The sequence below is a fragment of the Lingula anatina genome, chromosome 1 (genome assembly GCF_051362555.1).
Source record: "Lingula anatina isolate TDL-2025a chromosome 1, LinAna3.0, whole genome shotgun sequence".
In the NCBI taxonomy this organism is placed as follows: domain Eukaryota; kingdom Metazoa; phylum Brachiopoda; class Lingulata; order Lingulida; family Lingulidae; genus Lingula; species Lingula anatina.
This window is the reverse complement of record NC_141767.1, coordinates 49,798,412-49,822,332: the sequence shown is the minus strand read 5'-3', so window position 1 is coordinate 49,822,332 and position 23,921 is coordinate 49,798,412. Positions and strand designations below refer to the sequence as shown.

Sequence of the window (23,921 nt, the reverse complement as noted above, 5' to 3'; positions counted from 1 at the left end):
TGTCATTCTGCTGAACAGTGACACAATACATTTTTCAGCAGGCACCAGGGTGAAAAAACCTTCCGAGACATTCAATGCCCATCAATACTTGAAATGGTAACTTAGTAAACAGTTGTTTTAGTTTCCACTGCTATTGTCTTAAAATCAATAATTTCATAATCAAAACCTCTGTACCACATCACCACTTTCATTCCCTACAATAATCATCATGACTTCTATTCCCAAAGTAATACTGTTACTTATCACTGTATCTGAGCATTTCAACATCAAATGAAAAACAACAATTTTTATAATAAATATCTCTCATAAATAGTATATTGCTGTAACACTTTACTATCATAAAAACATAAATATTCAAATACAATATTTCCATCCCAATCCACCTGACTTATAGCCCATAAATGGTTTCCTTCAACATTCAATAGAAACTTACTGCACCTTGTAAACTGTCAGCCACAATCCCTTAAATCAGTAACATTACAAGCACTACATGTAGTACATACATACATTTTAAAGAATCTCTTCCTAGAACAGTGTTCTTGGCTTAAGGTAAATCCTTCAACCAGTAACCACCCTGAGAGTTCACCCCAGTCTACCCTGTGACAACCCCAGTTCTTTCTCTTCGTGAAGTGGGACAATGGGGATTTGTACTAAAAATACACAGTGATACACCTGAGAGGTTCAAGTGACCGTGTCTTTGTAAATCATATGACACTCCAGTGTGTACACAATGTCTCCCCAGTATAGGTACATACTGTAATTAATCACTTCTCAGGTATGTGTGCATCTGGTATATATACCTGTAGTGCTATTCAATACTAGGCCATTGTGTTTAAGGGTTTGGCTTTTTTGAAAAAAGAAAAAAAGGTAAATAAATCCAGTTTTGTGTTACATGAGTAAAGGATACTAGCTTGAAACATTCCAGCAGAATTCTAAAATAACTAGTTGACTCAATTTTTCTTAACTTAAACCTTTTTTCTTTCAGCCTTTTTTTCTTCACTTTCAATCAACACCCAAAAAATATTTGTATTAAAACAAAAAACAACCCAGAGATGATCATTACAATTGGTATATATGGTTATATCAAGGTTTATCAGATGGTGTTGGCAATCTGGGTGGGGAAAGGGAAGTCAGAGTGGCTATTAAACCAAAATAAATACTGTAGCACTAAAAACCCATACAGTCTTGATATATAAATCTGATTGTGGTGCGGATTGTTTTTATGCTACAAATGGACAAAGATTATCAGAAAATGAGAGGGTGGGTATAAATCAAAATAAGATTTATAAAATGACTAGAAAAGGCATTTTTATACAATAAGCCAGAGAATGGTTTTGTGCTGTTCAATATTTTGCCCACTGTTCAAAGTGGAGCTTGATAAATTGGCGGTTTTCCATTTCTGAACTTTCAGAGCAAAATGATAAGTAAATATCCATATAACTTACCCCCTAAAAATTGCAAATATGAGTATATTAAGACAAACCAGAAAGTACTAAACACTCATGTCATCAACAAATTGACATTACTCATATGAGAAATAACTTCTGTGTACTAGTACTTGATTCTTTACTCTCCAATGGTGAAAATGATATAAAGCAAAGAGCATCACATTAAGGATATTCTATCATGCCTGTTAAGTAGATACATGGATTTTAGATAACTATATTACTACAGGTATGCTGTTAGCTGATCCTTGGTTTCCTTGATATGTTATTCTACACTTGATGATATGTTAATCTGTCACATTGAGATTAGAATATTATTTGAGAAATCTTTGCAGAATGAACAGCAAATAAAGAAGGGGAAATGATCACTGTAAACATAACAATCATTAATTTGATAGACAGTCTTTGACAATTCTCCTTCGTCAACATTTACCTAAATAAATGTTTTAGTCACCTTTCATTAATTACATTACAATAACCCTTTCCCAGCAAGTTAGGATTTATCAAAACACATGTGGGCAGACCTAATACCATTTCACCATAGTTGGCACTTTGTATGGAGCTGAGCATATAGTATGGATTAAAATAGCATTATCAACCTCCACACTATGTTTCTTAAATGGTAAAAATAATCAAATATAACACTACGTGTTATTTTTATATTTTTTAGTTGTGTTTCTTTACAAACAAAATCAAAACGAATGTATATTTCTACTGAAAATGCTGTGTGACACCCAAAAGATTTAACGATTGTCAACACGATTCCTGAAAAGGGAAAAATACTGCTGATGATGATGTTACTTAGTCGAGATCAATACGAGTAAACAGCATGTTTAACATCAATATAGACTGTGATAGTCAAAACAGTCAGCTGAATAGCATCTGATACCTCCATGGCAGAGGAAATGTCATATAATTTTTTCAAATAAGTATTTTTTGATTATGCTTATTACATAAAAACACTGCCATTTTAAATTTTGTAAGATGTAAAGAGCTAACTTGAATCATAGCAAGGGCCTCTCAGGCAACCTATTGAGATTTCTAATAAATTCTCTGAAAGGAACTGGCTACTCAGCAGGGAAAAATAACACTAGTTCTTCTTATATTACCAAGCTGATAAAAATGGTAAGATATGTAGAGATTATAATGAGAAATAATATTTTTCTGAGATGTCTACGCCTGTATCTTAATAGAAATTCTTACAGTGTATGAGGCATATGGGTAACTGACACCTGTTTTACCTAGCACAAGATTTCTTTTCAGCATAACTTATACTCACCTGTAGCTGAGAGTGACTATAGTGGCCCTAATGGGTGGAATTTCCCCTTCACTCGTACCCCACCATTTGCAAAACACATGCAAAAAACTCTTTGAGCATGTCATATTAAATCAAATACAGCAAGGCAAGTTATCAAAATTAAAACAAGTCACTGCAGCACAGTAGATGGAGTGATGTGCTCTATGTTCCTCTAATACACCTTGACAATATATTGCATGTCAATCCTCCTGCATGAAATCTGCAATAAGATGATTCCTTTGCCAGTGCCAATCACATTGAAAGTAGTCTCTGGTGATAATTGATTCAGGTGCAATATTCCTTGAAAATGATGTAAAGCAAGTGGGAACAGGCATCCTTGGAAATGTTAATATAATTTTTACCCTTTGGCCCTTTATCTTACAAAAGATAAAACTACACCTTTCATACTTTTTGATTTTTTTCCTAGCTTCGATTTAATTTTCTTGGGGGGGGGGGGGGCTTTAACAGGCCTCATAAACAATTTATTTGTGACTTAGAAAAGATTAGTGATTGCCATTGCCTGCTGAATTAATAACTTAAACTGCAATTTCATAGTCTGAGTCTTGGAAAAATACTGGCTATGAGCACCGCATTATGAACTGTAAACAATTTGTCGGGTTTCTGCATGGGTCTATCACTGTTTACATACAGGTTCTTTTTCTCAACATATGTTCGTACTAGTAATTCATTCAACAAATGTTTCTATCAACCCTTCTATTAACATTATTAACAAAATTAACATTATCGTTTTTAAAAAAAATTAATAAAAAAGCATTAAAATTAATCAAACTGATTCCATTCATTCCTGTAATCTACTACATCTACATATTTTTGCATATTAATAAAGATTATGAAATAATCTCATTTATATGTGGAGTCACTTCCTGGTGCATTTTAAGTCATTAATTCAGCGACTGCAATCATTAATCTGTGGCTTTAAGTCACAAACAGCAGTTTTGTTTATAAAGGCTGTTTAATCAGCTGTGTTCAAGCAGCACATCATGTAAGAGCGTGGTTTTGATGGAGATGAACAAAGTAAATGTCATTGCTATTACCAGTCACCAAGTATTAAGCTCACGTCAGGTGCTCTGACTTTAGAAGCAACAGGTATCTACTTTGTCTCGATCATCACAGCACATCACATGCCTTCAGTGACAAAAGCACGCAGCTTTTCTTCAATTATGAATACTCCCTATTTCAAAGATAATGTTACTCATAACCAATTCCTGAAGGCAAATTTCATTTACTTGGTCTCCATGGAATTTCTACTCATTGATTTCTTGCGTTTGCCTGATCGAGTCAAACCTTCCAGATGTTATCTACCCATTCCTAACAATGTATGTACCTAGACAGGAGTAAGCCTTACAATGGGAAAATAACGTGACAACTACTTTACTTGAACATCATCCCAAAATCACTTCTAATCTTGACTAGATGTTTTCTTTGTTAGATGCCTGTAATACCAGTCAGTATATATACTAACAACTTAGCAACATAATTATCTGGGATTTGGATATACTGGTTTTACTGGAAAGTTATCATCCAGAGAAACTGAAGGGGGGAAGGAATGCACCATCAGGGAGGCTCAAATATCCTTCCTCATCAAGTTTTTATGTTGTGATAACTGCTGTACTCACCCATTAATGGTGAGGATAATGGGAATCGATTTCCAGCACAGGAGTTATAGAGGGTTACTTTTTTTACATACTTGAATAGCAGAAGTACTACCTCAGAGATCTGTATGAATTTACAGCTCTAAAAACCCCTGTCAAAATATATGAGGTTTTGTCTAGGAATAAAATAATCCAAACAACCCATCACTTTCCATAATGGAAATCCTGCAAATCTTCATATGCTTGAATGAACAAACCATCAAAGCTGCCTGGAAGTGCTAAACTACATTAGTTTCAATTTTGAATATAAGTGGGCTGCAAAATCCTCACAATATAAAAATAAACTTATTTTTATTCAAAAAGAAGCAAAAGCCCATATCAAGCAAATATAGCTGATGAACAAATTGCATAATGCAGATGTGAACTGATTTCATCATGAAGCAGGCTGTGTGTGTGTGTGTGTGTGTGTGTATGTGTGTGTGTATGTGTGTGCACATATGTGAGTTTGGTTAGTAAGGAGTATCCATACCTTCATACCTGCCAAGTATTCTAGATGGCAGTTTCCTGGTTTTAAGTCTCAACACCCCCCCCCTCCTTCCAAACCCAATCTCATGAATTCACGTCCAACTTTCTGGATCACAAGATTTGTATCCAAGATAACATTTCTTGATTGATGTATGCACAAAAAAATGAATATAGCATTTTAGAAAAAAAATTGTTTCAAAAATTTATACCTAATGTAAAATTAATTTAGCCATAAATCTTCCACAGTGAGAAAAGCATCACTTGCCTTTTACCAAAAATAGCTGACCAAAAATATTGGGATAACTAATAGTATAGGGATAATTGCTCATTTTACATTTAGCTACATGGGCCTCTCTGTACATGTCGTGGAATCTTAAACCAGTAAACAACCTGAAGGCCTACAGCCATGTTCTCACCTATTCAGCATGGACTACAGGAGGAGCAAACAGTCTTACTCAGTGTAACCCACCTGTCAACATATGACTGGCACTTAGAATTAATGCAAAGTGACTGATAGAAGTATTTTTCTTCTTCTTCAAAAAAAAAAAATTGAAGTCCTCAGATGAATAGATGACATTGCCTCCTGAGCTGACCGAATTATTCCACATATATACATCCAACCAGTGCTCTCAGTGCTGGCTGATTTGTGTTGGTGTCATTCCAGTGTTAGCAACACAAGAGACAATTTTTTAAAAATTAATTACTGACACCAAACTGTAAAATATTCTTGCAAGGAATTTTCTATCCAAAAATCAAGGAATGAAATCATTTCATTTATAAATTCAACCAATGCTGTTATCAGGAGTGGTATACATAATTATGCACTGTCCCCTTGCAATGAAAATAGCATTAAAAACCCTCTTCGCTATGATAACCTCCAGAATTGAACTTCACTTGGCATCTCTGTTGTATGCATGGCTACACCAAGAGAGCAATGGTAATGAACTCTTTGTTTCTTGCATGTAAATTTCAGTTCACATGCATGTGTTTATGCTTACAGAATGTATTTACTTCGATGCATGTTTACAACAGAAGCATTGAAAAAAATAAAGAAGGAAAATATCTCAATGCATCTTGTATAATGCAACCAAGTGTATTTCAGGTCCAATCCATGGTTACATAAGAACTAAATCCAACTTTGCATATTTGTATTCAGTCATCACTTACATGTGCCAGTTTTGGTTTTATTTGCCTAATAATCTGTTTTTGGTGTGCAAAACCCTGGGCCACTTAACCTCTTCTTTCCTCCATACTCAGTCCAGTCCAGTATGTTGGGGCCCAATGAGCTGTGTGTGTGTGCAGCTGGTCAGCTGTAGCATGCTATCTGATACCCTCATACAGCATGCAGGGAACTAAATCCCACTGAGCAGTGACATAAGCCAAGTGACTGTATGATCCTGCAAGGCCAGCAGTGTTAAGTATGCAAACTCTAAACTGAGAATTTCTCCTATTAAATCTGTTAAATGGAAGGCTGCCAGTCTTACCAGTGATGTATTAGGCAAGAACCACTAACAGGATCTAACAGGATATCTTTTTCTTGCATGAATTGTTCTATTCACCTGGTTATTGTGTAGGAAGGGTGGATCAGTTTAATCATTGGCACACTTAGTTTCAACTATCAATTACAAATGTCAGATTCATTCTTTCTATTGAGCACAGAGAGAAATATTGTTCTTAAACATCTAGCAGTAGCATCCATAAAGGATTTCATGCATGATTAAAAGAAACTCATATATGTTACTTTTTAGAAGAGGCTAGAATTTTCCACACATATGAGATCATATGATGGTCCCAAGTTACCATGCCCAAGTTAACATGCCTAGCTGGCAAGCACATATTTCAGTCTTCTTGTTGTCAAAAGTATAGCACACTTTTTCATCTGAATAAACAATTACACAACTATATCAAAAAAAAAAAAGGGGGTTCATTCCATAACCAGGTGTACATGTAGATGTTACACATGAATTTATTCTATATCTCATCTGAACAAACCAGACTATAGCCTACCATTCTGCTGGTGTATATTTCTAAATCAGTTTAACTTACGCTGAAGTTAATCTTTTTGTACTAATGATAGAGCTCACACAATGAAACAACGGAGAGTCAGATCTAATCCACAGCATATCTCACTGAACTTACCCACCAAACCTTCCGCAATGCTGCTTCATGATTTAAACACGTCAGTCCCCGAGCAATGAAACTCGAGGACGTTCAATCTGGGACACTTTCTACCCTACGTCTATCCCAGCAGAATTGGCCTATCAACTGTGCCGCTTTTTACAAGCACCTTTTGTTATTGATTCTCATAAGCTGGCACCTGAGTGGTCAGGAAAGCGGCAATCTGCCAACTAAAGAAGTGTGCACTGAGATCAATCGATTGACAAAACAAATAGCCCATACAAAATAGAAACAGAGACAGGCCTATCAATCACATTATTGGTATGTGGAAACATCACCATTTGGAGATTTACAATTGAGGAGATTAATTATTCAAGGTAACTGGTTGCAGACTCAATTTTTGTCATTATGTACCATTTGAAACAAAACTAAGCCCCAAACTACCTGAGGATTTTTTCTTTACTTTGACAATACTTGGCCAAGCAAATAATGTGTCTTCTTTAAAGTGCAGATGACAGATTCCCATAATAGCATGATAACCCATGGGGAATTTTCTTTCTATTTGCCCCCCCCCCCCCCAAACATACTCAAACACACATACATGCACACATACACATAAATTGCTGATATTTATTTGCATATTTTCAGATCTATCTACATTGTACTAGCAGGGGAAGGTAGTAAACTGTACAATTTCAAAACTATTATAGTCAACATATGCATCAACCTGTCAGAATTTTGCAAAATGTAAAGACTGTTCTCTATATTCCAACAGAGCCCATTACTCATTGTTATCACATTATCATTTTCTGATTTATTTAGCTTGATTTGAAAAACAATAGGAACAAAATAATACTAGCAATCCTGATTGACCCTCAGTGACAGAAAACAGCAGCGAGTCTTGCCCAAATTGACTGCACTGATAACAAAGCTCATTTTGTTTTGCTACTGCGGAAGTCATTGGATCCATTAGAACAAATCATAACCAGTTTTCCTGAGAACAAAAAGCCTGACTTTATAAACACACGATGCTTTTAACTCTGAATAAAATATGAACCTCAAATAATCAAATGCATTTCTTTTTCCAATATATAGATTACAGAGCAGTTTCCGTTTCTGATATCAAAGGTTGTATTTGAGTAGGCAGATTTCTGCAGAATTTGGCTACATGGACTGGAATAGACAACTGCTCAACAAAAAACATAAGGTAAGCAAACTCATATATTTTCAAAACCAGGTGCATAAAACATTAACTTGTTACATCACAAAGTTGCGTTACTAGTATTTGCAAAATGAAGTAATGCATCTCTAATGCCTAAAGCAGAATGGAATGATGGCACTACTGGGGCAGATTATAAGCTAGCCAGGCCTGCAGCTTCACAAGTTCATCTAAGGTTTATGGTCTGTCTGATCAACTTGCATTGCTTGTAAATGCTTGGGTTCTAAGTTTGATAAGGTAAACCATTAATAGTGCATATATGCAATTTCTATTACCCTTATTTTCAATCCATTACACACAATGCTATTCCCATTTGTCTACATCTACTCCAGCAATGTCCAATTCATATATCAGGAATTAGCTCACCAGTAATTCATGAGAACTGAAAATATTTCAATATCGTAATCAACACTTTAATTTTAATTCTTAAAAAAATTAGCTCAAACACTAATAAAAACATTGGTACAACAAGCACTGCTGAATGAATAAGCATAGGTGGTGGTTACATGTGAAATCTACTTCCAGTTGCATGATACACTCAGTGCAATAAATGACCATAAAAATTCCATAAAGATTTAACTAAGGCTCACCTGGGCAAGTCTCCAATCTTCGGGGCTCTTTGGTGCATGGGTCGTGCACCCTGTGGCTGCACCATTGTGGCATTAGAGCACAAGCAGCTGCTGGCTCCTGAAAGACAAAATAAAACAGATGTTGTTGACACACTGTTCAAAAATAAAGATGCAATCAACAATAGTTGACAAATTATAGAAAAGTCACTGGTATGAAAAAAAAGCCTGATATTGCTTTGAATAGGATGCACCTAAAGAAAAAGTACTATAAACACCAAAGCATACTCTCTGGAAATGAAATATCAGTATTAATCCATAAAATCAAGCCCTGTTCTATCATAATCTAAAATACTTTTTGTAACCATAACTTATCTTAAATAGCACAGCAAATAGTGAAACTAGTACTAGTACTCTTTGCATAATTACCAGGGTGTAATAACATTGGGTGAGAAAGCTGTCCTTCAACTGTGTCAGTTGAGAACATCACATTGTGTTCACTGCCAAAACACAATCATCTTTCTTTAAGTTCACACAACAAAGCCTTTTTTTTTTGTCTTTTAAACATCGTTAGTTGGTCCTGTGCAGTGCAGCTGATCATTAACCATCATTATATTAGTTACTACCATATGCCTTCTTTTGCCAAAGTTTTCCATAATCAATTAATCCTAAGAGGTACTTTTCAAATTACACTGTGACATGGTTATAAGTGTCTCCTGGGTTTAGACTTCATAGATAAGCAATGTTTTCTTGTTGTCTGGCACTTGGCCTGAACTTCAGACTGAGAAGAAACCTGTTTTTGACTGTCTGGCAATTTGTGAAAGTTCAGATCTCCTTGCATGCTGTACATGCAATGAGACAACATTTTAAAACTTTGACACAGTAGAAATTAAGTCATGGGCCCTTATCATCTATCAAAAATGTGAAATACAATTGATATATCTAGAAATTAGAAAATATTTTATGAGTCATCTTTTTATATCAACCCTGACTATCAAAACCGTAAACAGTGTTCATGTCAACAGTACAGTTCCAATTTGAATAAATAAGTGATTATCATGAAGATAAAGATAATCAACAAGCAATCATCATACGCATTAGTGTCGTATCTTTAGCTTAAGCTGTATTCATGGGTTTTGAATTTGCAAAACTCGATCATTGAAAAAAAAAACACTATGTTTATGTAAATCTAGATGAATATCTCAGTGGTAAATGGCAATCTTCCAGTTCATCTTAAATGATTTTCTCAGATGTTTTCTCAAGAGAAACATGTAAGGGCGCCTACCCCCACCCCCCCCTCCCGCCCCATATTTTCTATAGTTCAGCCATCCTTTTGGTGTGCACATATAACTTTTTAATGTACAGCTCAGCTGACTTTGCATACACATTAAATGGCCACCACATAATAATTTGTGGATGGCACAGGATGGGTCTAATAACTACCTCTGTGTATGGTAATATGCATCTAAAAGTATTCAGTTTAAACTTAATGGCATTGGTTTAACTACATGTAGCTGCCAAGGACTAAAATAGATCTCAGTAAATTTTTGTTAAAATGTTAATACTAGGTCAACAAAGAAATGTGAAAAACATGTTGAATTACATAGTTTGCAACTGTTCACATCTTTTCATCTTGAGTAACAGAACACTGAAACAAACACAGAAAATTGGTGTACAGAGGCTTGTTTTAAGTACAGGCCCTGTCACTGGCTTAAAACTAAGAGTGCTACCTATACAATATAAAAAGACACCTGTTTAACCAAAAAAGGTAATTAAACAGGTTTTAGAGTCAATACAGTTACATCTGATGATGCTGATATTAAAAGCACAACATCAAATTGCTTCTGAAGTGACAAGAGTGACTAGTTTTTTCCATAAGCTTTTGGTATCATTCCATGGTAACTCAGAGGATCTTTTGTTTTGGGGCAATTATCACACCAGGCAAAGCAGCAGATGTACAATGCAGATAAAAAATGCAGACTGCAGGCTGCACAGCAAAACTGCATGCCATCCAGAACTATGTAATCATATCAAATATCAACTACCTGCTATATTATTGATTATATTACATAAGATGTTTTCTTAGTTGGGTTTTTTTTCATTATAAGTCTTATGATCCATGTTAAAATCTGAACATCAATAAAAGCAAAGGCTAAAATTAAGCTGACAAATAGTAGAAAAGAGAGAGAGAGAGAGACTACTGCTAGTAAAAAGATCAATTATATCTCTTAAAAGGCCAAAGGTCCATATGCACAATGACTTTTAACATCATTTATGTGCAAAAAAAGCAAGTTCTTAATATAAAGAAAAGATTTTCATGAGAAATGTTAAGCATTTATCCAACAAATGGTTTTATATTTAAGATAGTAACAATCCTTATCTGAGCATAAAATTATAACTGCTAGGAAGAGAGATTGTAAGAGCATCAAAAATGTTCTGAATTTTGGTAATCTCTGTATTGTGCGTGAGCTCTGTGATATTGATGGTGGCTGCTAATTGGCCATCTGTCTGTGTATCTCTTTTGCATCTTGAAATTTCCCTGGCAAATTAATGATAAAAATCTAAGAATACCAAGAAATAAAACAAATAGAACTCCTAAAGAATGCCTGTTACCCTCCAAATACACCACAAGCTGAACACAGATCACAAATCATTATATCTAAGTATGCAAATAATAATAATAAAAAAAACAAATATACCCACTAATTAATAATATTTTTAGTGCAGCTATACAATACACCACTGGATGTGAATGGGGTCTTTGGTTTGTGGTTTGATATTCAGACCTGCCCACCACCAAAGTGTCATGTTTAGAAAGTCTCTTGACAGGTTTACAAGAAAGGCACCAGTCTGATCAATGCAGTGGAATACCATAACTAATTTAGAGGTCTCCCTCAGGATTCAACCATACCAAGCAATAGGCCAATGCAGACACATGCAATTCATTCATATCCATGTTAATCGATCAGGTCAGGTGGCATAAAAACTTCAAATCCCAAGACAAATGATCATTTTTGGTTTCATTATTAATTATTTCCTTGTTTCTTGCCACAAAATAACAAACAACTTGCTGGTAGCCTTTCCACACATGCACACATACATACACACATACAAAATAAAAATTATTTCCAACTTGCCATCAAAGCTAACAAATTCTAGCATGCAGATTGCATATTACAAGTTTAAAAAATAAGCAACATAACCTGCTTAAGTTTCTTTCAGGTTTCAAAACCTGTAACAGGTGGGTCAAGAGGTTTTTTTTTTTTAATATTAAAAGCAAGGAACGGACATGCATACCAGCTAGAATGTATTACCAAAAAAAATACTCAAACAAAATGTACAAAAGCAGTGAGGAAATGTGCTCTTTTAGTCCATTTATACTGACTCAAAGTTTGTTCTTGGTTCCTGTGAACTCCTGAGGGTTTGGTCTTTCTGCAGATGTGTCATTGGTAATACATTCTTCACAATACTGAAGCTAGATGTTTACTTATGCATGAGTGGGGAGGATGTTACATGTACATTACCAAGCCCTTTCATTTATTTATATTCACTCACAGTTGAGCACTTTGACACACCAGCCCCAAACATACAATAAGACAGAAAGGCTTACAAATAACAAATGTGAAAAGGAACAACTGAAAATTACAGGAGCAAGAAAATGCAAAAAATAAGTATTACACAGAAGCAGGAAATAAAATTTCTTTTAAACCAGCCAGACTACAAGAGAATATAACAAAATAACAATGCTGGCTTTGAACATTTTGAAAATTCTAAACAGGAAAAAAACTTATAAAAAAATAGCTTCATGTTATTGTATACAGACACATTAATAATCATACTACAAAATAATATACATATATATGCATTTTGATTTTTCAAATTTGTCACCAAATCAAATGTTCATGATGGAAATAAAAACGTTTTTATGGGACTGTGTATATATCAGCACCAAGACCAAATCAAAATTCATTCCTTTGCAAATCAGTCTTATGAACAGATCAATACAATGTAGCAATAAGTTCAAAAATATACACTACAGTAAGACTTTAATACAAAGTCTTAGTCTAAGATGTGAAAGTTTGTATGATGTGTATTAATGGTTGGAATAAGCTACATTCTTTGTTACACAGAGTAATGCAACCCAGGAAGGTGACGTTATGAAAAAATAGCAAGGTCAGTCAGACATGAAGGGAATCCAAAGTGACAGCAATCCACTCTGCCACACACACCTGTAGTTTAGAACAACACTGCATCACTTCACCAATAATTACAGTAGAACTAATATAATAGTGACATCACACCAACACAGAGATACTCATAAAAGGTTTTAAAACATCTAAAAAGGAAAAAATGGTTAGCTCCACAACTTCAGTACATCTCCAAGCAGCTCCTGTCATACCTGAGTTTTCTTCTCTCTCCTCCATTTTCAGGGACCTGAATTATTATAAGATAAAATAAGCCAGCATCCAAATCCAACAGTCCCTTTTATAGTGCACTTGGAATGTATGCCAAACTCCACAGAAGGTGGGCACTTAAGCTAGGTGGATATCTACATACTTAGGGAATATATATAATATTCTTATCAAACCCCTTGTGACCTGAGGGCATGTGATAAAGGTGCCGTTCCACTTGACTTTTCATCCAGGTCCCTCATTATACATGCATTTGGATTATTTCATGAATCATCACCCGTGCCTCACAGTGATGTCAGTGCAGCCTCTCTACAATTACCTGTAGTACATGATCCATTATATCATTCCACATAATAAGCACTCTCTGTATTCCCCACTGAATGCTATCACAATCATGCACGTGGCATTGGATGTGTTCTACCACACTGCACTTTCTACATAGTGTGTGAAGTTAAATATTGCTTTCCAATAAAATTTCCTTTACAGTTGGGATACATAACAATGATGTAAACAATTTCAGATTGGACCAAATCAATGTAGGGAATGGGGCATAACTGGGATCATTTTTTTTTCAACATTTGATGTTTTTTTTTGCATAGGTTATAGTGAAACTGGCAAGAGCACTTTAATAAAAAATAATTAAAATTCGACTGTACAAAATAGTCTGTATATATTGTATTCATTAAATGATAAATGCATGTAGCAAGGTATGTACGTCATATTTCACTGAGTGGCAGCCAGACTTTGAAAGTTCTGGAAATCATTATCCATAAATTACAAAACATGCAATGGAGATCTATCTTTTAGCAGTAGAATGAAAACAATCAGAATTGAATGAGATGGCATTAATTTAACTAGCATTGTACAATTCACAATACAAATGTTTTAATTAATCTTTTCAAAAGGCAGTACATGGCATGTTCATTGCAAGCCTGTAGTCAACAATTTCAAAAGTCTGAAAAAGTGGACCTTTTACAATGAAACTTTCATGTACCTACATAAAATTTTACCCAGAGGGGGCATTTTCCTGGCAAAATGGGGGTTTCTTTCTCCCTCCCCCCCCCAAACCCCCCATGGCTACAGGCTTGCACTGTCTTACATCTTTCAAATTTTGACATGTTACATCCCATCTAATGAAATTACTACTCCTGCTCACCTACCATGTTTACTAAGAGGAAAGAATGTTACCATTGGTCACATTCAGAATAGATGATCTGCGGACTAACTGATCCATAGACTAAATATGGCTGATCCGACTAAAAAACAACCCCCCCCCCAATCTCCTGATGGTCTCTCTGCCTCCACACGCGCCATAAGGCCCCTATTTCACACAGACCACGAACCCCACGAATCGCCAGGAATTGAGAAATTTCAGGATTCGTGAGATTTTGCCAATTTTCTGGTCTAATTCGACACCCTCACAGTTCAGTTACGATACAGGTACAATAGTGTTACGAATATTCGTGGGATTCGGCTGGAATCGTGAGATTTTGCCAATTTTCTGGTCTAATTCGACACGCTCTACGATTCAGTTATGATACAGGTGCGATAGTGTTACGAATAGTCGTGGGATTCGGCTGGAATTGCACGAATATTGTCCAGAAATTCACGACGATTTTTTGGAATCGGGAGTTCGTGGCCAAAACTTTGAACAGCTTAAATTTTTTGCCACAAATTCCCGATTGATCAAGAATTGCAAGAACTGACTACGATTATATACGAATCTGTTAAGAACTTCACGAACTGATTACGATTCAACCAAAGAATCCTGTAATTTTCAATTCTTGGCGATTCGTGGGATTCGTGGTCTGTGTGAAATAGGGGCATCAAAGTTTTTGCCACCAATTCCTGTTGGTCACGAAGTGCAAGAACTGACTACGAATATATACGAATCTGTTAAGAACTTCACGAGCTGATTACGATTCAACCACGATTCGTGAAAATTGTCAATTCCTGGCCATTCGTGGGCTTCGTGGTCTGTGTGAAATAGGGGCATAAGATGGATTAAATCTCAACTTAAAGGTTCAATTGCTAGGCCCCTGCAGCAATAGCACATGTGAGGCAGGAAGAGCATCAGGGGATTAGTCGACATTGCTTTTAAGTGGGCCAGCCATATTTGGTCCGATACTGGCGATATTTGTTCTAAATGCACTCATTGGTTTGGCTAATTAAAAGAAAAGTGGCCTCAAAAATGTACAATATATTTGTTGTGTATTATTGCCCTAAAAACTAAAATGAGCAATGGCTGAAAAAAAATACAAAATTGTCGATGACACTGCAGAAATTTTCTATTGTTTCATTTCAAAATGACATGATCAGTCTTCCAAGGCAGTAGTGGTCAACTATAAGGGCAATTCTGTCATTACAGCCCAATAAAAACATATATTGGAAGCAGTACTAGATATTATGTTACACAGATGTAGCTTGGATTCTCCTGAAATTGTCTTTTTATCCAATAGCTGGTTTACTCAGACTATTTCCCAAGCGTATGAGAATAATTGAATTCTTTGCTTAGATTTACTGCACTTCCTCTCTCCTTGCCTTGCTAATTATGATAAACCTTTCACCTAAAAGGATAGTGTTGAAGAAACTGGAGATTATTGCAGTTAAATAAATAATGTCTCCCATAAATGAGATCAAGTCGAATGAACTTCTTCAATATATATTGGAAGTCACATATTACAAAAGGCACACCATACTTAAGTTTTACCTCTAATCCTTTAAATTCTCATTTCAATTTTTAACATACACGGAGGTTTTACAAGGGGTTTGCAATCATGGGGGACTACAATTTTTTCTTACTAGATCTAGGCTTTTTATGCTCCAAGAAAAGAAATCCTAAACAATTAACTGCCCAGAAATGAAACAAGGGTTCCAAAAGACAGCTGGATGGTTGCCTGGCTAATGCCCTAGATGTATGTCATCGTAACACAAAATTTCCACAGCAAACATGCATAAATATCAAGCTAGCTCAGACAAATATTTAAAAGGCGATGATTTTTCAGTGACACCCTTTCAGTTGAATAGTAACCTACAATACCCCAGCACTGGGATTTCCCGGAAACATGACATAGCTGAAATTATTGACTAGTTTCACAAGACTGTAGCTTAAGAAACATTAACACAATCCAGATGAATATAGTTCTGAAGAGCACGAATGTAAGGCGCATTATGAAGGCAGAAGTGGATAAAGTGTTTCAAATAATGCCTTCAGCATAATGTGAATATCAATGCAAAAATCCATCTATTTGTAGAGTAATTTTACTAGTAGCATACAGTGGCCAAAAAAGGCACTATTTGCTGCTCCTGGCTGAAGATCAAGTTGTACTTTGAAGCCCATGCAACATAAATAACAGTTTTTTCTCAGTAAAAAGTCAGTCTGTACTGCCACCTATTGCCAAGAGTGAGAACTGTTATCACTGCTGCAAGAAACTTGCTGTTTGCTACTTTTCTCAAATTAAAGTTTTCAATGAAAGTTCTGTGCATTTTTTTACAAAGTTGGCATTAGTTCTGTTCATTTCCAAAAATAGATATCATTTCAATGTACACTACTACTATATATACATAACAACTCCCCTTTTCAAGATGCAACAACACAAATTTAATTTTATTATAAACTATGGACAAAAATGACTTTCATACAGTTAAGAAGTTTTTTGTGCATTGATGACAGTTGCCATGGAAAGTTAGCACTTTCCAAAACTTTCCATTCAAATCCAAATATATCTTCTATTTTGTCCCAACACATATGTCAATATCAAGGAGATCTGTTTTTTATCACTTTCCAGCATTTATGAAGCCAAAGTTCAATGCTTGTTGAGAAGCCCTCTCAGAACCCATTTCGAAAAATACAACCTGGTGCTCAAAGAAGTATGCTACTTGTTGTGATAAAAGATACACTGACAGCTGAAAGAAAAATTCTAAAAATGATTAGGTATATATTAGGAAAGACAAAACTAAGAAGTTATAAACAAGTGGAGACTTTCTGTAAACTGGGTCAGCAGACAGAGTTAATTTTTGTTTTTTTTGTTTATACATTGTTTAAGGATTATAGCAGTTAAATTTCAGGGGTATATTGTGGTTTTTTTTTTTTTTTTTTTTTTTTTTTGAGGGGAAGAAATGCCAAATTCATAGAGTGCATGTTTTTGAGCATAACCAGCATTAAGGTTTTTCCTAGGGTCAATCATAACTTTGGTCTGTAGATCTACTGCGACCACTTAAAAGCTTGCCAAATAATCCCCTTATAGACACTGGACAGATTCCCTGTTGGGATTAACTGACAAGCATTCAAGTGGGTCAGCCATATTTGATCTGCAGATCTATTAATCCGCTGTTGCGAATGCTGTCTTCCCTCCACTTACTGACCAATACCATGTTTTTTCCATTAAAATGGAATAAAACAAATTTAAAATAAATATAGGGCAGTTGCACTCATTGACCAAGTTATTAATTTCTTCTGGTCATATCTGTTAATTTAATCTTGTTTTCACTTTGCAAGGGAAAAATATTTAAATGTGCTTTTCCTAATGCCTATATGTCATATTAACAACATACATGTATATAATGTAATTCTTGGTGGTGGTGGTGCTGAAAGTGTTACTGAAACAGTAGTGAGTCATGGTGAACAAATTGTAAGAACTAAAACAGTATGTCAAAGCAAGTTGTTTGTTTGGTACCAAGGTGATAACTGCAACAACTACCTGTAACATGTTACGTTTTTTATGTTACACCACCACTTTTTTCTGCACAGTGACAATATATAGCTTTCACAATAATGGTGAGCTGTCCAAAACTATACCAGCTTAACCCCCCCCCCCCCCCCCACTACCTCTTATATTGTCTTGTTATCAAATTAATATCCTAAGCATCTGAAAAAATCATTTCTAAGTTGTCCCACGATGGAACTTGCTATACATTTGCTCATTACCAGTGCCAATCTAACCAGAGAGAAATGGGGAGTTCAATGATTGGCCTATACAGGCCAGCCACCAACACTACTATCACTTTCATTATTTACATTTAAATTCAGATCTATAATTTTTGAATGAGAAATATTCAATTATTCTAACAAATGTTTGAGCAATCAATATAGCACCGATCTATAAGTTTCTTTTGTTTCAACAGTGAGTACTACAACAACAGACTTAACTGCAGGAATGAACTAAGAGTTATTTTGCCTTATTAGCAATACTTATATGACTGAAACCCAAAAACTTTAACATGGTAATAAACTAGTCCTAAAAATATTTATAAATCAAACAGAAATGAACCAAAATGTACATGGCTTACCTGATCCCATACTGGTCCAATTCAACCAGAGCAAGCTTGATGTGTGTTCTGTGGTAATTTCATAGATTATTCCATAACAACCACCTGGTTACGAAAGCAGCATTCAGCCATACCTTCCATTGTGAAAAAAAAAAAACAATGTCACCACAATAGTAATGTAATTTAAAAGAAAGACTGTTGCTGGGGAGGGGGGGGGGTGCACTCTTCTCAACAACCATTTGCCAAGGCGTCCATAAAATGGGTCCTGAGTTCAACATGTTCCACATGTTTTCATTTGTAAAAATGGAAACAGGAAAGGAAGCTTGCTTAAGCATAAAGCTGTTATTGAAGACTGTGACTATATAAAATTATATCCAGTAGATACAACAGAATAATCACACAGACATTAATATCCCACTTTTACAGCCATGATACACCAACACATTCCAGACCATCAGCAGAGTGCAGGACACTGTAATGTGAAATCAAATAAATGCTTGGCTAGATGTATTGTTTACAATCTTTTTTAAAAAGGTAAATGATAATCTTTTCTTCTTTAAGTAATACCACAAGCACTATCTCTTTTCAAAAATTTGCCACTGGTTCATCCAAAAGTGATTTGGTTGAATACTTAAATCCATGGACCAAAACAAAGACTCAAAATACTTTTTTTACTATGTAAAATGATTCAAAGAAATACATGCTGGTAATGTATCCCATCACTTATACCCTGTACATGCATCAAGAAGTCTTAATCTAATAATGGCTCACCTAATACAGCTGATAATTGGCTCAATAGTTGTGGCACCAGCAGTTACAGCAACATCCTTCAGGAGCAATAATTTACATGTTTTTCTTACTTCAACTGGTGCTATTTAGTCTTCTCCATGGTTTTAATCCCTGAAACAATAATCAAAGTTCTAAGTACCAACGTAGTCTGCCTTAACAATTACTAATTTGGCTTATTTATGTGGAAAGGGTTCATCTTGGGTGTAACCTATCCATCTGCACTTTAGACTACTATTCTCAAATAACATAAAGCACTGAAAAATAAGTTGGTTACACTCAGCACATAAAACAGAAATATTCTGTCCCAGAGTATGTATAGACTGTAAGCTGACTTTGCAATTGTAAACTCAGCAAACATTTCACTTACAATCAATAGAGTAATGTGTACATACAGACATTTGGATGGAAACACACATTGTAGAAAAAATATATATATATTAAATCCACACAAAGTAGAATGAATGGTATTTAGTATCTCAAAAATAATCCACATAGGATTTTCTCTTCTGTAAATAATATGGAATAAAGGCTTAGCAGATTTTAAATTATATTAATTCTGAAAACTGAGACTGGAATACAAATATCATATCTTATAATCATGCACTTAATCCTTATGACCTGTTTCAGCAGTTATCATAACAAATTGAAAATATGCAATTTTTAAAACATGCACCTATCGTAATGTTTTATAAGTTAATTTTTCTTAGTTCTCAAATGATCATAAAGTACTTTTAAATCATTGTATGTACTATATTAAGATACACTTACTAATCAGTAGACAATATTATGTCATTTAATAGCAGTCTTAGATGACAAATAGGGCAGTGTCATTATCAATTATATAGCGTATTTGTTTCAAAGGATCCATTTTACAATTTTCCTGAAGAGAGGACAGTAAAACATCAATGACCCACTAGTATTTGGACTTCGGGCAACCAAGTGGCAGATGAAGTGGTGATATGTCTTCAACTGGAGGGACTATTTCATGAATAATTTATTAACCAAGAATTCATGTGAAGTCTTAATTCACAATTACACACAGGATCTTTTTCCAGAATAAACCTTATATGTTGTGGACTAAGTAGAAAAAGTTTAATAAGTAATACCTCAAAGTATATCATAGTAAGGCATCATGTGTACAATCTGACAGAGATATACATTTACCTAATAGTTATCAACTATGTCTCAAATGAGAAAATAGAAATCAATAGTATTAAGTTCATTTGCTTAATTTTCTTATCAGTCCCCTTTCAAAGGCTTTCACTTCAGCTCTATAATAAAGTAATCAGGTAATGCCTGACAACCAGAGTTCTCGGTTGGCAAGCAGTGAGTTGCAGGCAATCAATAAGAATCTTAGACTTTCTGTATAAAGTGGACATATACTGTTCCTATAAAGACATCTTCAGCAGATTATCAGGCAAATAAAACCTAATGATCCTTCAATTCTTGAATTGGATCTCTTTTCATGCTTTCAGCAAAGAACATGAGAAAAGCATTTTACGCCTTGCATCAGATGGAAAAGAGTCTGAATCAGGCATCTTCACTCAAACACAATCATCAAAGATCAGAGATTACAACAATCTAAAAGGAAAAGTAATCTGTAAGGTTTACAAAACCTTTAGAAGATCTTTTCCAAGTTTTATTGATTATAAGCACATACCTTTTCTTTCCTTTTTTTAAATTGATCAAACAGGCCATTTGATATCTGTTCCACAAGCTGAACAATTATTCAGTACAAAGTTAAAACCACCTCTCCTTTTCTTAATCTCCTGGGTCATTCTACAGTAGTTTCCCTTACATGGCATTTCCTTTCCCTCAAAACTATTTCAAAAAGTTAAGGTCAGTTGCAAATACTGGTTTCCTTCATCTTTTTCTTGAGATATGAAAAGATTTTATCAAATATAATGAAGGAAAAATATACTACAGAGGGCAAAATACTGTGGAGGGGCCTATTACATCATTTTAACGGAGTACAGGATCAAGACTGCTTTTAACTTTTTTGTTTCTAATAAGGTATAATTATTTAATCATAAATATCACATAAACAAAACAGTGCTATAAAAATTGGTTAAATATTATATATTGCATGACAACAATCATGATGTTATTATCATTAATATTATTATTATTATTATCATTAGCATCCAGGGCAGCTTATCCCTAGATTCTCACCAAAGATTACCTACTGGATAGCAATAGCACTAACTGCAGCCTGACACTGACCCCCTTTCTCTAAGTATTGATCACCAAATGTCAATAAACACAGCAACAACATGCATATAATCAAGCTTGATTAGAAATAATCCATTTACAAGTGTAATTTGAAATAACGTTGCCCTGGTGCTTCTATACAAATAATAGCCTGAAGAGGTCTGTGTCTGTGTAAAGCTCAAAAAGTCATACTTTGATGAGTAATTCATCATGAAATATTTTGAAAATTTGCACAGTTCACATAGTCAAGCATCAACTGGAAACCTTTCACACCTGTGATACTGTTCAGTCATTGGCCTACTTAACCCCTGGCAGGAACAAAAAAAATGTTCTCTATTTTTCTGCATCAACGTAACCATTAATCAAAATAAAAAGAGCAAAGGTGTAGCAGACTTTCCACAGATTTATAGAGCAGAAGTTAAATTTTCTTATTTCCCATCAAAACGAAGTTTTGTTTTGTGAGAGCATGTGATAAATGTGAGTATTTATGCAAAGGTTTATACCTTTAGCATTCTCTCTGTAGTTTTTTAGTTTTTATTTGTCAACCAATTACCATTTATCTAAAGAATTTAACAATACCTTTCATCACTCATTATCATCAGCACCTGAGAGGATGTTGCTGCCAACTGAACTAATTGGATAAAAAGTGATATTATATGCAAAGCATATTTGGATCTTAATATCCTCACTTTCAAGCAAAATGAAGCTGGCACTAGGATGCGACTAATATCCTACTTATGTGACTGCAGCTTACTGAGAAATGAGTGGAAGGTGTACAGTGTATGCCTATATTTTAATCTTTTCAATTTAACATTAATTGCGCCAATAAATATGACATGGGTAAAGGTCCAATGTAAGGATTACTTCTGTCATCTTTTCAAGAATATGTCTTTAGTCATGAGATCGTAAGAGTCAATGCAACCATTTCAGAATTTTACAAGATTTATATCCCTCTGAATGTTAGAGAAAATATCATAGAGGTGCAACTTTCTAACTCTAAATATCAGATATATGTAATAGTAGTTAATATTAATTTAAATTATTTAAATCAGTTCTTCAAATCAGACTGTGGTGTTTGACTGGAAATTAATTAGTGCAATGCATGATAGTGGACCACATGGATCCACTTACATGACACAGATAAATAGGTATTTTTATACTAATCATTTCTTTATTCATTCATTTTTTTTAATCATTTATTTTGGTTGGGGGTATCTTTTAAGTTTGAAATTGGTAGTAAAGTGAAGTTGTTTGGTGAATTTTAAAGGACTTAATTTTGTGCCCTGCTGCATCTATTTTTAATATATAAGAATTTAAAAGAAAGTGTCCAACATGGGTACTGCCCATGAAACATCAAGTGCATAAAATTAATGAGTTTATGCCACTCTTCAGATGTCATTGCAAAATCAACAAATGGCTATATGTACAAGCTGTACCTACATATACATGTATGTATATAATCAAAAACATAAAAATATAATGTATGATGCTTACCTAATATTGTTCATACAGCAAACCACTGCTGAACATCAATAGAAAAAAAACATTTTGTCCCAAATGGATCCTGTAATGTTATCCTTATTTTTTCATTAACAATACTATTGATATAGGCTTAGAGTTTCCTTTTTCAGTTAAAAAAGATTGGTGCAGTACTTACTGGGTGTAAGGTGTACTCAGTATTACAACTAATACCAAATAGACGAACCTGGGCTTCAACTGTGCTTCAACTACGAGATGCAATTATTGACTACCAGTTGTAGTAGCACTGAGATGTGTCATGCAGTAACTATTGTACTAAACTAGTAGTAGATCTAGTAGAATGATCTGACATTAGCGACAATGATGTTATTAGTTACTGAAGTGAGGTTATGAGCAGACAACTCGCACCCTAAAAGCCATAACGTAAAATTACTGCATATTGCCACGTTATAAACATCGTTTCTATTAATGTATGGAAAGAGATAGAAATGTTCTCCAAAAGACTTTCAATACCATATAATACTTACTTACAAAAACTAGCCACTTGTTCCTCGGCACTATTTTGGTATCTTTGATGGTCACGTGACAACACAAATTTTAAGAGAAAGGTGGCGCTTAAACCAGGAAGAGAGCAAGCAAAAAGTGACGAAATTCGTGCTGTCACCGATTCAATAAACATAGCATCCTAACCATAGTGCTTGTTTATGAGTGACTCTTAGAGCATATAAGCTTAGAGTGCCAGCTGAAAAGAAAAGATTACATGGTGAATATGGTAACGTTAAATGTTAACCTTGACCGAATAAAAGTGAATTATTTGTCCAAGAGTTAACCTTAAACACGTAGTCACAATCAGCGATTCTAAATTTACAACCGAATTTTAAATGATATATAACACCATTAGAAAAAACAGAGGGAAAATTAAAAATGAAGTCAAAGATGCATTCGCCAATTCTACTTTTTTTAAAACTCTAGTGACAGA

The 23,921-nt window shown here is 34.7% G+C and overlaps 1 protein-coding gene across 9 annotated transcripts in view; it reads right to left on the bottom strand.

Moving 5' to 3' along the window:
- LOC106163961 (calcium/calmodulin-dependent protein kinase kinase 1) overlaps nucleotides 1-23,588 on the bottom strand; it is a 35,949-nt gene extending 12,361 nt beyond the window's left edge. The window contains exons 1-5 of one of the 9 annotated variants that reach the window (XM_087013812.1): nucleotides 23,470-23,588; nucleotides 19,235-19,363; nucleotides 18,869-18,935; nucleotides 18,485-18,597; nucleotides 8,808-8,904 (exon numbers count right to left, since the gene is read on the bottom strand). In XM_087013812.1, the coding sequence (XP_086869938.1) occupies nucleotides 8,808-8,904; nucleotides 18,485-18,494 (107 nt within the window). In that variant the 5' untranslated portion in view covers nucleotides 18,495-18,597; nucleotides 18,869-18,935; nucleotides 19,235-19,363; nucleotides 23,470-23,588. The other 8 variants (XM_087013804.1, XM_087013808.1, XM_087013794.1 and 5 more) reach the window with 8 other exon arrangements.
- Nucleotides 23,589-23,921: the final 333 nt, after the last annotated feature.